Here is a 16825-nt window from a genome sequence, read left to right as displayed (position 1 = left end):
AAAATTTGGCAATATTTCATCTTTCTGTTTAAAAAAAAATTCTATCAAAATCTAAAATACATGTAATTTTAACACAGTTCCATGTGCTAAGTGATATTGGTACAAGGATATTCCTAGCAGCTCTTTAAAAAAAAAATGTTTATTTTTGAGGCAGGGGGAAAGGCAGAGCGAGAGGGAGACACAGGATTCGAAGCAGGGTCCAGGCTCTGAGCGGTCAGCACAGAGCCTGATGCGAGGCTCAAACCCACAAACTGTGAGATCATGACCTGAGCTAAAGTCGGATACTTAACTGAGTGAGCCACCCAGGCGCCCTCTAACAGCTTTTTTTTTTTTACAACAGCAAGATATTGTCCTTTCACAGAGTAGTGATTAAATTATTGGCATAACAGTATTATGTGGTCTTTAAGAGAATGGTGGGGTATTGACATGGAAAGATCTCCAACATACGTTGAATGTAAAATCACGGTAAGGAAGTGTGAAGAATATAAGGTCATTCCTGTATGGAAAAATACATAGGCAGTTGTATTTGTAAATGTGTGGGCGTTTCTGAAAAGATATACACACACCGGTTATACTACTTACCTGCAAGGACGGAGATAGTGGCTGGGAGGAAAGGAGCGGGCGCTTTTTGTTTTTGTCTTTTTTTAATCTCAAGTACGGGTATCAGCTATTCAAAATTTTATTACAAACACTGTCCTCCTAATAAAAAGTTTTTATATCAATTGTGATACACCAATTTGAAACTTGATTTTTGTCAGGTCAATTTCTGGAATATCCATCTGAACCTAGATTTTTTTTTTCCCCTCCCTCAAAGATTTGGGTTCTGTTACCACTTAACTGTGTGATATTGGATGAGTCAACCACCTACGTGGACTCACTCTTCATTTGAAAATGATGGGCTTAGACTGTAGATGCCTTCAAAATTCTTTCTGGTCTGAGATGCTGTGGTTCTGGGATTTGATTATGCAATATTTGGGAGAGGCAGTACGTTAGCATATTGCAAAGAGAATGAGTGTGTGTGAGTTTTGTGATGTGGCAGAATTAATTGTATACAATTGTTTTTACAATAGAGTTCATTTTTACACCACACTTTTGTAAATTACCTTTCATTTCTACTCCGTTCATCTTTGAAATACCCAAGGAACAACAAGAGAGGCATAGTCAACTGACGAAATTTATTTATTTTTCCTAGGTACATAAGATGACATAATTATAGACAAGTTTGATACATAGGAAAACCCTTCTGTCCACCTTTCTCTTTGCTAAATGAATCATCACAATAGTTTTTACAATTTTTAAAACAATACACAGCTTTCCTGGGCTGAAGCGATCGCAAGGACATATCGGTACTGGTATATTACAGCTACTTACAATGTTTAAGAACAGCAATGGAGAAAAATAAGTTATTTAAATATTGATTTCATATACAGAAAGTGCAATGTTGTTAGTTGTTATATAACTTGCTTGACAGTTTCTTGCATTTCTCTATCAATTTAAAATCAAGGTAACTTGGACTCAGACTACTATAGTTTCTGAAAATAATACAGTACACACAATGCAGCATTGACTTGGTGAACTGATTTCTTTTGCTGCAGTTATGAAAGCAAATTTTGCTATGTCAGGAACTGGTTTGCAATAGACTAGTAATTTCCAATTTCCCCCACACCGGGGATCAGGACAGAGAAAAGGGCTGCTAAGAGAAGGCCATGAAAATGTATCTGCTTCCTGGTTATCTGGGAATGTAAATAGTGGTTGGGACTGGCCGCATTTCCTTCTAGACAGCTTTACAGTAAAAATTACACACAACGGATGTGTAGCTACCTGAGCCAAACTGCCTTTCCAGGTTTCTTTTGTGCTTTCCAAAGACAACACTTCCTCAACATTCTGTACCAAGTGCAATTGATTAAAACCGGATATTGCTGGCACCTAACACCTACCTACCTGTCTTCTGACACGCGGTCCCTAAACCACCTTAGTCAAATGTCACACACAAACATTCAGGCTTTTCTAGGATCAAATTAAAAGTTTAAAGCAAAAGACCAAACAAATACTAACAATAACAACAACAAAAAATTTTTTTAAAAGCACGATAAAGTAAAAATCTCAGACCCCTCAGGTTAGGAAGATCTTCCCACTGAAAATCATTCATGGTCCCTGAATTTGATTTTTCTACGCAAAGGCAATGATTTCCAAAGAAGAATGACAAAAATAGGGTTTGGCATTTTCAAGAACTCCAGGACATTCCCTTTTCTGGTGCCACTTTTACTTAAATGAAAATCTGACACTGAAAATGAACTAACACTGGGAAATTCACAGATGACCCCTCCTCCTCTGTTATCTGTTGTGTGACTTGTGTGTGGTCGGCTTACACTATGAGCAGGATCTCAGAATGTCATGCCGAGGCTCCGTGTCCCTGCACCTGTCTCCACCACAGCACAAGCGCTACAGTTCGACGGTATCGTCACATTCCACGTGGGCTGTGTGCACAACCCGAGATGGCAAAAATGGGCTGTTTTTCAGATTTCGGTAGAAAGTTGGCAGCTTTTAGCTTTTTATTCTGCATTTCCACAACTTTTTCACATGGCGTCTTATAGAAGGTGAATACTATTGAAGAAACGTGTTTTTTTTAAATGTATACCAAAGTGTGAAAAAAATATATAACCTGAGAACATCCTTTTCCTCAGAAACACGGATCCAAGTACATAGAGCAAATGCTGAAGATGGCTTTGTAATGAGTGAAGTTACTCCCCCCTCCCCCCCCCCCGCAGGGGAATCGTTTTAACGAGGAGATGAAATGTTTAAGAGCTTTTGATCAAGGCTTTGTCTTCAAAGTGTTTGTTGTCAATGATCACATTCAATGCTTAGAATAGTTCTCATGACTAAGAATGTAGAGGAAATTCATTTAGTAAGCGACGGAAACCTTAATTTAGTTGCCTGTATTTCTGTGTGCTAGAAAAGTCAGACACCAGACTAAAAGAGAATGAATGGTAAATGCTCTAATCAGTAGGAAAACAACTGAAAATGGCAAATACTTATTACATGGCTAACGTGCTTTGTCTGGCTCCAGAATGAACTATTATCTGAATTAAAAGAATGATCTCAATAAAGGGAGGAAAACAGTACCTTAATTATAAAAGTGGAAAAAAAAACTTTAAAAATCTCTTATAAACTACTTCCCTTTTAAAAGCATCTTTCTGAAATATTCAACCTTACGCTGGCTTTGCAAAGGTGACCTGTTAGCTGATGAGTGAATTCTGGAATGGTCGTGGTCGGGAGTCAAAGTCAATACTGCAGCACGGTGACCAACATCGTAAACAAAACAAAACTGATTTAAAATGAAGGTAGTTTCTATACACACGCGCTCACACATGGACACACATGCATGCACGCTTACATACACACCTGATCTGTGAGTTTCAGATAGCTTTTTACTGGATTTGTGGTTAGTTTAAAAACTGAAAGCCAACATGAAGTTTGTGCCTGACAAACACCCCTACAAATTAAGCCATGTTAGAGTGAGGCAATTAGAAAAGCCCTTTTTTTTTCTTTTTTTTTTCTTTTCTTTCTTTTTTTTTTCTTTTTTCTTTTTTTTTTTTTTTTTTTTGCTGAAAACATCTCTGGTATGTTAGATGGCAGTCTAGGCTGAAGATCTGGAACTATGGTTACAGGGTGGTGAACACCAGATAACTGCTTAAAAGCTTATATTAAGGCAAATAAAAGCTGATTGCTAGAAAGCAATTATTAAAATGTCTCTTGTTTTCTTAAAGGAGAATAGGACTTTTTTTTTTTTTTTCCTAATGCAGCCAGATTTTCTTACTTTTGAATAAACAAGCATAGTCAATGGCGTACAGTAACTCCTGGGTCTGTTACTTTGGCCTGGCCAATACCCACCTGCCCTCAGGCATCCCGCAGGGTGACAGACAGCAAGGCAAGGGCATTCTCCAGCGGCTGCCCCCTCCCTCTGCCAGCGCACCAAGACAGACTGGAGGCACAGCATGGGCGGCGAGCTGGCATCCTGGTTCTTTTGTGTTCTGAGAATAAAAGTTAGTGCTTGTCTTTTCTTTGGGGGAGTCAAAGAGAACCACACCAATTTCCTCGAGGGGGGCTCTTCTGAAGAAGAGAGGGTCATCAGTCCCGTGCCCAGGTTTCGTGCTCCAGTCGGCCTTACACCGGGCCTTTCTTCTGGATCTGGTCTGCAGGTCCCAAGGAGGAGGGATTGCATTAGCATCCTAAGCACAGTGAAAGGGTGGCTCTTGTCCGGGGAGCTCCATGATGGGCCTGGCTACATGGCCTCGGGGCCTGGTGGCAGTTTGAAGAGTCTGGCTGCAGACACAAGCTTGCTTATGTGTCTCTCCTCTGTGATGCCGGCCTCCTGAAGGCAAGTGTGGGACAGAGAAGGCACTTGGCCCAATGTGCTGAACCCGGCTTCAGTGAGGGCGCTGGTATACATGGGCAGACCGATGGAAACCAGCCAATCTGACACAGACGAGACACATCCGGGAGAGAGGGGCTTTCTACAGATTTCTGTGAGTCCACCACTTGGGATCTGGATAAAGAAAGAAAGCAATTTTATAAAGACTTGACACAGGCTACTGGAGGGCTCTTATATACCTAAAAGGAACACTACTGAAATACTGCACTGCTAGACTATTACAAAGTGATCCTGCTGTGAGGTGTCGAAGACCCAAGAGTAGCATCAAGAATTCTTTCTCAGCTTCTCGAAGGTGAGATCTGTCTTCAAAGAAGTGTTTGAGGTTCTACAAAGTATTTGGAATTAGATCTAACCCTAATTAACCTAACGTCCAAGTCTCCGATTTGTAAGCATTTCTATACACTGCTATTTTGTCTTCTGGTGATAAGCTTTTCAGTGAAATCTCTAGGTGAATAAAGAGGCAGGCCTGTGCGGTAGTGTGGCAAGTAAGATACTCAGTGGGTAGAGTTTTGTTTTGTTTTGTTTTGTGTTTTTAAGAGCGCGTGAGCAGGGGAGAGGGCCAGAGGGAGGGAGAGAATCTCAAGCAGGCTCCATGCTCAGTGCAGAGTCTGATGTGGGGCTCAATCCCACAACCCTGGGATCATGATCTGAGCCAAAATTATGGGTCAGATAGGGAACTGACTGAGCCATACAGGCGCCCAGGTAGAGATTTTATAAAACAGATTTTCCATGGTATTTTGAATCTACGTTAACCAGAAAATTAGATATATCATTAGTGTAGTTCTAAAAAACATAAAATGCAATAATACCAAGTGTTGGCTAGGGCGGGGAAATGGACATTTACAATTGACTTCTGGGAAGACCAAGTGCTACATCTTTTAGGAAGGTAGTTTTCTGACAAATGTGCAAATTCTTGAGATTTTGTGCAGACTTCTACAAGCAAATCCTCTTGAAGGAATATATACTCAAATTGACCTTGAGAGTCTACAAATACTTATTATATATTAAGGGTGTTGTTTGCTAAGTTATTTAATAAGTTGGGGAAAATCTAAGTGTTGCAACCATTTGGGATTGGCTAAATGAGGGCACATTTACCTACTAGAACGTTTTGACATTGATAATATAAAAGAATGTTTAGTAACAGATTCATGATCTGAGAACTGAACATCAGGTTTCAGAACTACACATTTACTATTGTATGTGCAGAGAAATAGCTAGACAGACTTTTTTTAAAAACTTTTTCAGGGGTGCTAGGCAGCTCAGTCAGTTAAGCGTCTGATTTCAGCTCAGGTCATGATCTCATGGTTCGTGGGATCAAGCCCCACATCGGACTCTGCACTGACAGTGCAGAGTCGGCTCAGGATCGTCTCTCTCCCTCTCTGTCTGCCCCTCCCCTATTTGCAAGGGTGAGCGCGCGCGCGCTCTCTCTCTCTCTCTCTCTCTCTCTTGTTCTCTATCTCAAAATAGAAATAGATACAAATAGTTAGAAATAGATATAAATTTAAAGACCTAAAAAAAAAAAAACTTTGATAGTTCTGGGATTATGGCCAATTTTCATTTTTTTCTTTCCAAAACTGTATTTTGAAAACTTTACAGGCTGAATATTGCTTTCCCTCCAGGTGTCTCCTTTTGATAGCTGGAGGGAACCCTGGGCTACTGCGTGGCGGCCAGCATGCGCATCCCGAAGCGCCCTAACTCCGTGGACTTCCAAAGTTGAGCGAGGGGAGACCGCGGGTGCCGCTGCTCACCGCCATGCGGTGCTGCTTCCGAAGCAGCTTCACGCGGATCTGGTCCATGTTGGTGGCAACTTCCCTCTCGGGCTGATCCAAGTCCTCTGCATATCGCTGCACCAGGGCTTCGGGAATCCCACAGCGGCCGTGCTGTGAGGGAGAGCAGAAATGTGGCGTCACGGGTGGCAATGAATTTCTTCTTCGACAGCAGCAAACACAAGACAAGGTAGGCTAAGACACCTATGGCTACTGGGACGTGTCACCAAAAGTGTTCACTCGAAGTGAATAGATTGAGAATCACGATGGCTGTGTTAGAACATGTTTACATCTTGATCTTTCGGGTACTGATGAGCTCTGAGGAAAAGGTTTTGAAACCTAAGAACATAATCGTCTTGTATCATTTGGACCAGTGACCTCACCTCACTGTACTGGATCATTTTGCACCACATGCACCTTTTCCTAAACGACAGGGGAAACGGGCAGACTTGTGCCCTACGGCAGGTAGTCTCGCGTTGGCGGCCCGTCTATTTTATACCGCCAATCCCTAGGCGTGTACTGTAGACTCAAATTCTCGCTCCTTTCCGTTCTAAGGGATTTTTATTCACTAAATGTCGAGGAGGAGGAGGAAGATCATACTGTAAAGGCATTTGTGGTGAAAAGAAGTTTATAACAAGGCCTCCCAGGGATGTACTATAACAAAATATGCATTTCTAGGAATAATGTACAGCTGTATCTATCATCATTGGTCTCCAAAATCGTTTTGGTATTGGTAGATCTACTCTTTCTTTTTTCTTTTTTTTCAAATAAGCAACGTGCTTTCCATGAAAGGAGTTTAAATGAGTTTTCTCAGTGCTTTTGGTACAGCAGGATATTTCATATAATCATTCCTCCTCTGTTAACTATACAGATAACTGTACAATATAATTACATCTGAAAAGGGTTCTACAATTTTCAGTGTGCTCACATTTATTTGCTCCTAATAGTCCCTGTAGAAAAGGTAGTTACGCAGGTTATTATGAATCTCATTTTACAGATAGGAAATGAAGTGGGTACGTGTTCACATCTAAAAAGATACATGTTCAGTAAGACCCAGAGACTGCACTTCAGGTCTGTCCGCTAAAGCAGCCCTTTCTGGAACCAGTTCTAGTATTCCTCGATAGTTGTTCCTGCAAAAATCTAGCCGCCAAAAATCGAAACCAAGCAAAAGGAGGGAAGGGAAGAGAGAAGAAAGGTCCAAGGCCGTATTTGCGTCGGCTCCCGTTCGGCGCATCGCCTGGCGCCTGGCAGCAGAGGGGCCCCACTTGGGCCCACGCACCCCCGCGGCGAGCACGGCCCCTGCCACCAGGCCGGCGTCAGGGGCAGCTGTGGTGCTCCTCTTACCTGGCTGCCTGACTTAAAACAGCAGAGGCCCGTGAGGCCTCGGGTACCTTATCAGAGTACGGCTCCTCGGTGAGATCGATGCCTTCAGCTCGCAACTTGTTCTCAGTGAGCGTTTCCAGGTCCACTCCCCGGGCGCAGGAGGTCTTTCTGGTCAGAGCCGGGCCCAGCTTCACGCCATGCTCCTGGAGGCTGGCGCTCTCCGGGAGCTCTGAGAGCCAGGGCGGCGGCCTCGAGCTGGGTGGGCTGCCGGGCTCCTGTGCCGAGGGAGGCCTAGGAGCCTGAGGTGAATGACAGTCACTGGGGCTGCCTTTTTTAGCGGGCAGGCTTGGTGCGTCGGGACCGGGAGGGCCGGGGTGGAGTCCGTTGGCCAGGCGTTCTCGGCTTTTCTTGGCGGGAACAGGTGGAGGCTGGGAGGGATGTCTGGCCTGCGTTCTTGCCTCGGGGCCCCTCTGCTCGGCATCTAGGCCTTCTTTGGTGCCCGCGGGATGATGCGTTCCTTCAGACTCGAGTCCTTTCCTGTGACCCTCGAGAGGTGTCCTTGTTAAACCGTGTTTAACTCCAGGAGGCTGAGCATCATAGTTTTTGGGCAAACACGGAGGAGGTGATGTGCCACGGGAGGAGGCTGCTATGGAACCATCTAGTTTCTTAGCTGTCTTCTGAGGTTCCGAAAATCTCTTGCTTTGGGTCAGTAGCAGTGCATTGTCAACAGCAGGATCTCGTTTGGGGCTTTGAACCTTTGTGATGGAGGGGGTTGTCTTTTGTGGCACTTGTGGTACAATCTGAGGGGAGGGTTCTGTCACCTCGCCGGGCACATCCTTCTCAGCAGCAGGCTCTCCTTGAAGGTCGTCCAGGGAATGGGATCTGGGCCAAGTTTCCACGGGCTGGGGGCCCTCCAGGGTCTCACAGCTCCGACAGATGGAAACGGGCAGGCTTCTTCGGTTTTTGTTCAGACCAGTCACGCATGGCTGGTCACAGCACTTGGAGGTGTGAGGGGCGAGACCGCTGCCCAGCCTGCCTTCCTCCCCAGGCTTCAGCGCATCCCCGGACTTTGTTAAAGGCAGGGTTGGGTAGTTGCCCAGCTGATTCCTGTTAAAGGACTTAAAGCTGGACTCCACTGACGACTTGACAGAGAGAAGGCCGGTCTTCCGAGTCTTGCCTGTGAGACAAGGGAATATTTTACAATCGTTTTAAAAAAACAAACCAGTCAAACTCGGGTAAAGTTGTGCTGACATAACTGAAATCCCCATGTCCTGTCTCCCTGTTGAATTATACTAAGGATATGAGATCACCACTTAGGACTTTGGGTGATATAGGGTTATTATGGCCCTTATTTTTAGGAAGAAGTTTTAGACTTATTAATGGACTTGTGGAGACCGAAACTAAATGTTAGGAGGGAAAAAAATAGGCTGTGTCAGACAGTAAAATCAATCTAGGCCTCATGTTTGTTCCTAGCTGTGGTCAGTGAAAAAGAAGGTTGATGGTCCGTACCCCACTTAGAAACCACAGGATGGGATTTCTGTTTTGGGAGGACAGCTTCCTAAGGCCAGGGTTGCAAAGGGCGGCTAGACTGAATTCTATAAATGGTGCCCCCTAAGGTTCGCTGGTGACCAGGGAATTCTCAAAGTGCACTTTCCCCTAAGCACTCCCCTCTGGCTGGTTTGTTCGCGTGCGCGAACTATGTATCCAGTATCCTGTGTGTGAACAGTCAACCAAACTTGGCACAAATAAGCAAAGAAGCTTAAAAAAAAAATAAGTAAAGAAGCTTGTGTGAGTATTTTGCTTGCAATGATCTGTAAAACACTGATACAGTTCTCATTTCAAATGGAAGCAACAGCCCTGATTAAAATCAGTTGCCAGGCTTATAATTTAACTATCAGTCAGACATCATCTAATTTGACAACTGCTAATTGATATCAACTACTAGTATTGCTTGATGAGCTTCACTGAGAATTTACTATCTGTGGTCAGGCCCTGTGCTAAATCGTTTTCATCAGTACTTTTTTTTTTTTTTTTTTAACGTTTATTTATTTTTGGGACAGAGAGAGACAGAGCATGAACGGGGGAGGGGCAGAGAGAGAGGGAGACACAGAATCGGAAACAGGCTCCAGGCTCCGAGCCATCAGCCCAGAGCCTGACGCGGGGCTCGAACTCACGGACCGCGAGATGGTGACCTGGCTGAAGTCGGACGCTCAACCGACTGCGCCACCCAGGCGCCCCTCATCAGTACTTTTAACACCACCCCTCCCGCCCTGCCCTGCCCCGCCCCAATTAGGTGTCCTTTGCTCTATTTTGGTTAATACTATGTTTGGTGTGTGCTTTGACACTGGGCTGAGATGCCTGAGGGGAATACCCAGATGATCCTAGTATTTCAGGCTGACAGAAAAAGATAAAAATTTTAAACCCATGTCACATTTGGAAGGGACAAAGAAATGGCTGGCTGTAATTGTCAAAAGACGACTATGTTCTAACAAAAAGCTTTCTTCCCAGTCTATTGTTTCAATAGACGTTTCTAATAAAATATTTTAATTTAGAATTTTGACCTCTCCTGCTTAAGCAGTCTCAGCCTTTCAATAAGAAAGCAGCAAGGAGAGGGGCGCCTGGGTGGCTCAGTCGGTTAAGACTTCGGCTCAGGTCATGATCTTGCAGTCCGTGAATTCGAGCCCCATGTCGGGCTCTGTGCTGACCGCTCAGAGCCTGGAGCCTGTTTCAGATTCTGTGTCTCCCTCTCTCTCTGACCCTCCCCCGTTCATGCTCTGTCTCTCTCTGTCTCAAAAATAAATAAACATTAAAACAAATTTTTTAAATAAAAAATAAAGCAGCAAGGAGAAATCAGGGGGCGGATGGATTCAGGTGGGTACAAGAAACACATTCTCCGATAAAACCTTCGTGTGCATGCTGTACAAATGAGGGAAAAGGGACAAGAAGAAAAGGCCAGCACACTGTGACGATTACTACTGGTTTGGCCATTATCAGCAGTGAAAACCAGATTCCTTCCAGGATTTCAGTTTTCTAACTGCAAACTGATAACAGTAAATGGATGATGTCAGGCAGAACTCCAGCACTAAGACTGATGGATAAGAACAGGAGCCGTCTCAATAAGACTTATAATGGTCCCATCCTTTTAAATCAGACACAAATCAACAGGGGAAGTATTTTGCAGTTGGCAAAACAGAGGCATGGTCAAATGGCACCTTACGCATAATGTGAGGGCTTTGACCCCATCCACCTGTGTGTTAGCAACATGCTAAGCACTAGAAGTCATCATTTCGTTGTTACATGGAGATTGTTAGCTCAGTGTTACTCCTGAATATGCTGAATATCACAGATAAAATTGAAAAGGGAAATACTTCTTCAGAAAGCATATCCTGCTAAACATAAAGTGTAAAAATCAGTTAAAACTGAAAAATTCTTAAAACTATTTTAGTATATGGGGTGCCTGGGTGGCTCAGTCAGTTATCGTCCAACTCTTGATTTCCGCTGAGGTCATGATCCCAGGGTCATGGGATCGAGTCCTGTATCGGGCTCTGTGCTGATCATGGAGCCTGCTTGGGATTCTCTCTCTCCCTCTCCCCCTCCCCTGCTCACTTGCACACACACACGCTCTTAAAAAACAAAACAAAACCTGAAACCAAAAAAAAAAAAAAAAAAAAAGTTTTAGTATAAATTTTAGAAATAAGGCTTTCCTTCCTTCTAACTGTTAATATAAACTATATGTGTAAATTACACTTGCACACATTCTACTTCTGTCGGAAAGATCCCTGAATTCACCTGGAGTGAAGTTTGCCAGTGTCTACACTGGCAGGTAACATCCGATTCTTTTAAGCATGAAGTCCGCTGATGTTATCTGTGAAATCCTTACCATCCAAAGCAGTTCGGAGAATTAATTTCCTGAAAACGTCTGGATGTGGAAAGGTCATTAACAGGAGAGAAAAACCTTCAGGAACCATAGGACGTAGGTGTTTGTTGGAACTCCGGAGTCACTGTGCTCCAGCACTCCAGCTGAGCAGTGCAAGCACAGTGAACACACAGTGTTCTAGTAGTTTCAGGTATACAATGATTTACCGATTCCATACATTTCTCAGGGCTCATCAAGTGTGTTCTTAATCCCCTTTATCTATTTTACCCCCCACCCACCCCCCCGCTGTCCTCTGGATCTGTCCCTTTGTTCGTTTTGTTTCTTAAATTCCACATATGAGTGAAATCATACGGGATTTGTCTTTTCTCTGATTTATTTCACTGGCATCATACACTCTCGATCCATTCGTGATGTGCAAGTGGCAAGATTTTTTTCTTTTTTATGGCTGAGTAATATTGCGTTGTGCATACATACCGCATCTTCTTTATCCATCAATCAGTGGACATGGGTCGCTTCCTTATCTTGGCTATTGTAAATAATGCTGCAATAAACGGGAGTACGTGTATCTTTTCAAATGAGCGTTTTCACTTTCTTGGGTAAATACCCAGTGGTGAAATTACTGGATCCTATGCTAATTCTATTTTTAATTTTTTGAGAAACCTCCATACTGTTTCCCACAGTGACTGTACCCGTCTCTGTTCCCACCAACAGTATGCAGCTTCCTTTGTCTCCACATCCTTGCCAGCACTTGTTATTTCTTGTCTCTTTGATCGTAGCCATTCTGACAGGTGTAAATTGGGATCTCGTGATTTTGACTTATATTTTCCTGATTAGTGATGTTGAGCATCTTTTCGTGTGTCTGTTGGCCAACCGGATGTCTTCTTAGAAAATGTCTATTTAGGGGCTCTCTGCCCATTATTTTTTTGGTGTTGAGTGAAGTTTGGTGTTTCTATATTTTGGATTTTAACCCCTAATTGGATATATCATCTGCAAATATCTTCTCCTATTCTGCCTTTTGTTTTGTTGATGGTTTCCCTTATTGTGTAAAAGAATTTTATTTTGGTATAGTCTTAATAGTTTAATTTTGCTTTTGTTTGCCTTGCCTCAGGAGACCTATCTAGAAAAATATTTCTACGGCCACTGCCAGAGGACTTACTGCCTGTGCTTTCTTTGAGGAACTTTATAGTTTCAGGTCTCATGTTATTTTTGTATATGTATAAGAACGTGGTCTAGTTTCATTCTTTTGCACGCAGCTGTCCAGTTTTCCCAACCATTCGTTGAAGAGACAGTCTTTTCCCCATTATATATTCTTGCTTCCTTTGTAGATTAATTGACCATAAAAGTGCGGGTTTACTTCTGGCTTTCTATTCTGTTCCATTAATCAATGGGTCTATTTTGTGCCATAATGTTTTGATTACTACAGCTTTGTAGTGTATCTGAAATCTATGATTGTGATACCTCCAGCTTTGTTGTTCTTTTCCAATATTGCTTTGCCTATTCAGGGTGTTTTGTAGTCCCACACAAATCTTAGGATTATTCCATTTTCTGTGAGAAATGTGGTTGGTATTTTGATAGGGATTGCATTAACTCTCTAGACCACTTGGGTAGTATGGGCATTTTAACAATACTGGTTCTTCGAATCTATGAGCTTTTTTGTTTCTGTCCTCTTCAATTTCTTTCGTTAGCGTGTTACAGTTTTTGGCGTCCAGATCTTTCACCTCCTTGGTCAAATTTATTCCTAAGTATTTTATTATTTTTGGTTGTTATTCTTTCTGCAATTTCCTTATTAGCATATAGAAATGCAACGGATTTCTGTTTATTGATTTTGTATGCTGCAACTTCACTGCATTCATTTATCAGCTCTAGGATTTGGGTGGTGCCTTTAGGGTTTTCTATATATAGTATCATGTCATCTGCAAATAATTAAAGTTTGATTCTTCCTTTCCACTTCAGATGCCTTTTATTTCTTGTCTGATGTGGCTAGAAATAAAAGTGATGAATAAAAGTGGCAAAGAATGGACATCTTTGTTTTGTTACTGATCTTAGAGGAAAAGCTGTCCATTTTTTACCATAGAGTATGTTGTTAGCTGTGGGTTATTCATATATGGTCTTTTGTTGAGGTATGTTCTCTCTAAATCTACTTTGTTGAGAGTTTTTGCCATGAATACTTTATCAAATGCTTTTTTTTTTTTTTTTTTTGGCATCTATTGGGATGATCATATGGCTTTTATCCTTTCTTTTGTTAACATATCACACTGATTTGCAAATACTGAAGCACCCTTTTATCCCTGGAGTAAATCCCACTTGATTGTGGTGAATGATTTTTTTAATGTATCGTTAGATTCAGTTTGCTAATATTGTATTAGGGATTTTTGCATCCATGTGCATCAGATATTGGCCTGTAGCTTTCTTTTTCAGTAATGTTATCATCTGGCTTTGGTATCATGGTAATGCCCTTGTAGAATGAATTTGGAAGCTTTCTTCCTCTTCTGTTCTTTGGAATAGTTTGAGAAGAATAAGTCTTAACTCTTCTTTAAATGTTTGGTAGAATTCACCTGTGAAGCCATCTGGGCCTGGACTCTTGTTGTTGCTGCTGCTGTCTTGTTTGTTTTTTACTGATTCAGTGTCCTTGCTAGTGGCATTGTTGGTGTTATAGTGGTGAGCAAAATTGCCTTCCAGTTTCATTGCTAGTAAGTGGTCTGTTCAAATTTTCTTTTTCTTCCTGATATAGTCTTAGAAGGCTAGATTTCTAGGAATTTACCCATTTCTTCTAGGTTGTCCAATTTGTTGGCATATAATTTTTCGTAATATTCTCTTAGCCTTTTTATTTCTGTGGTGTCAGTTGTTATTTCTCCTTCATTTGATTTGAGTCCTTTCTCTTTTTTTGAGGAATCTGGCTAAAGGTTTATCAATTTTGTTGATTTTTTTCAAAGAACCAGCTCCTGATTTCATCTGTTCCATTTTTTTAGTCTCTATTTCATCTATTTCTGCTCTAATCTTTATTATTTCCTTCCTCTACTGGGTTTGGGTTTTTTTCTTTTCTAGCTCCTTTAGACATAAGGTTAGGTTGTTTGAGATTTTTCATGCTTCTTGAGGTAGGCTTCTATTGCTGTAAACTCCCCTCCTAGAACAGCTTTTGCTGCATCCCAAAGACTTTGGATCATTGCGTTTTCATTTTCATTGGTCTCCCTGTATTTGTTGATTTTGTCTTTGATGTCTTGGCTGACCCACTCATTGTTTAATAGCATGTTATTTAACCTCCATGTATTTGTGCTCTTATCAGATTTTTTTCTTGTGGTTGATTTCTAGTTTCATACCTTTGTGTCTGGAAAAGATGCCTGTTGTCATTTCAGTCTTTTTGAATTTGTTGAGACTTGTTCTGTGGCCTAACATGTGATCTGTTCTGGAGAACATTGCATGTGCACTTGAATTTTATATCATTCAGATGGAATGTTCTGAATATATCTATTAGGTTCATCTGATCCAATGTGTCATTCAAAGTCTGTTTCCTTGCTGATTTTCAACTGGATGACCTGTCCATTGATGTGAGTGTTCAGGTTCCCTACTATTATTGTATTACTGCCAATTTCTTCCTTTATATTTGTTAATATTGCTTTATACATTTAGGTGCTTTCATGTTGGGTGCATAAATATTTACAATTGTTGTATCCTCTTACTGAATTGTTCCCTTTATCATTATGTAGTGTTCTTCATTGTCTTGTTACACTGGTTGTTCTAAAGTGTATTTGGTCCAATATAGATACTGCTACCCCAGTTTTCTTTTCACTTCCATTTGTATGGTAAATGTTTTTCCACCCCTTCGCTTTCACTCTGTGTGGGTCTTTAGGCCTGAAGTGAGTCTCTTGTAGGCGGCATCTAACAGATTTGGAGCATTTAGTCCGTTAACATTCAAAGTAATAATTGATAAGTATGTACTTATTGACATTTTACTGTTTTTACAGTTGTTTTAGTTCTTCTCTGTGTTTCCTTTCTTGGCTTGCTGTCTTCTTTTGTGGTTTGATAGCTTTCTCTAGTGATATGCCTGGATTCCTTTCTCTTTATTTTTACATATCTATTACAGGTCTTTGATTTGTGGTTACCATTAGTTTGATAAATAACTTCCCATGCATATAGCAGTCCATATTAAGTTGATGGTCCCTTAAGTTTGAAACCATTCTAAAGGCACTAGATTTTTACTCCCCCTGCCTACCACGCTCTCATATTTTATGTATGATGTCATACTTTACTGCTTATTTTGTGAATCCCTTGACTGATTTTTTTATAGATATAACTGATCTTACTACCTCCTTACTGGTATTTTAGTGATTGAACTTCTATGTTTGTATTTACCTGTGAAATTTTTTCCTTTCATAATTTTCTTACTCTTGATTATGGTGTTTCCTTTCCACTCAAAGAATTCTCTTCAATGTTTTTTTGTAAGGCTAGTTTAGTGGTGATGAATCCCTTTAACCTTTATCTGGGAAACTCTCTTTCCTTCTATTCTGAATAATAGCCTTGCTGGGTAGAGTATTCTTGGTTGCAGGTTTTTTGTTTTGTTTTGTTTTTTCTTTCTTTCAGCACTTTGAGTATATCATGCCACTTCCTTCTAGCCTGCAATGTGTGTGCTGAAATATGAGCTGATACACACCCTTATGGGGATTTCCTTGTATGTAACTGTTCTCTCTTGCTGCTTTAAAAATTCTTTGTCACCACTTTTTGCCAATTACTCTGTCTTGGTGTGGACCTCCTTGGACTGATTTTACTGGGGGCTTTTCCTGCCTCCTGGATGTGGATGTCTGCGTCCTTGTCCAGAGTAGGGAAGTTTTCAGCTATTCTACCTGATTATGTCACTGAGTTCCCTTAACCTGTTCTCATTTTTTCTTTCTGATGTTCAGCCTGGTTGCTTTCCTATCCTCTGTCTTCCAGCTCACTGATCCATTCTTCTGCCTTCTCTAATCTGATTTCCTCTAGTGTATTTTTAATTTCAATTATTGAGTTCGTCTCCGATTAGTTCTTTATTATCTTTGCTGAAGGTCTCCCTGAGATCCTCCACTCTTCTCAAATTCAGTATGTATCTTTTTAACCATTACTTTGAATTCTCCACCAGGCATATTGCTTATCTGTTTCATTTGGCTCTTTGGCTGTGGTTTTGTCCTGCTCTTTCACTTGGGACATACTCTTCTGTCTCATTTTGTCTAACTCTGCATTTGTTTCTAAATATTAGGAAAGTCATTTATTTACGTCTCCTGATTTTCAAAGTAGTGGCCTTATGAAGAAGAGATCCTGTGGTACTCTGTAGCCCAATGTCCCCTGCTTATCGCAACCAGGAGCTTCAGGGGTGTCTCCTGTGTGTGCCCTACTGTTGTACTGGGCTTCATTTGTCTTCAAATGGTCCACTTTGCCTGTTGTGGGCTGGGTTTGGTCCCT

At 41.6% G+C, this 16825-nt stretch overlaps 1 protein-coding gene across 17 annotated transcripts in view; it reads right to left on the bottom strand.

The window, feature by feature from the left end:
- Positions 1 to 1161: 1161 nt before the first annotated feature.
- Positions 1162 to 16825, bottom strand: part of SASH1 (SAM and SH3 domain containing 1) — a 335608-nt gene continuing 319944 nt past the window's right edge. For 16 of the 17 annotated variants that reach the window (XM_045499954.1, XM_045499960.1, XM_045499956.1 and 13 more), the window contains 3 exons: positions 7590 to 8698; positions 6181 to 6312; positions 1162 to 4546 (listed from right to left, as the gene is read on the bottom strand). In XM_045499954.1, the coding sequence (XP_045355910.1) occupies positions 4283 to 4546; positions 6181 to 6312; positions 7590 to 8698 (1505 nt within the window). In that variant the 3' untranslated portion in view covers positions 1162 to 4282. Of the gene's footprint in view, positions 4547 to 6180; positions 6313 to 7542; positions 8699 to 16825 lie in introns of all 17 variants that reach the window. The other variant, XM_045499969.1, reaches the window with a different exon arrangement.

Source organism: Leopardus geoffroyi, chromosome B2 (genome assembly GCF_018350155.1).
Source record: "Leopardus geoffroyi isolate Oge1 chromosome B2, O.geoffroyi_Oge1_pat1.0, whole genome shotgun sequence".
NCBI classification, from domain to species: Eukaryota; Metazoa; Chordata; class Mammalia; order Carnivora; family Felidae; genus Leopardus; species Leopardus geoffroyi.
This window is presented reverse-complemented; position numbering and strand designations above follow the sequence as displayed.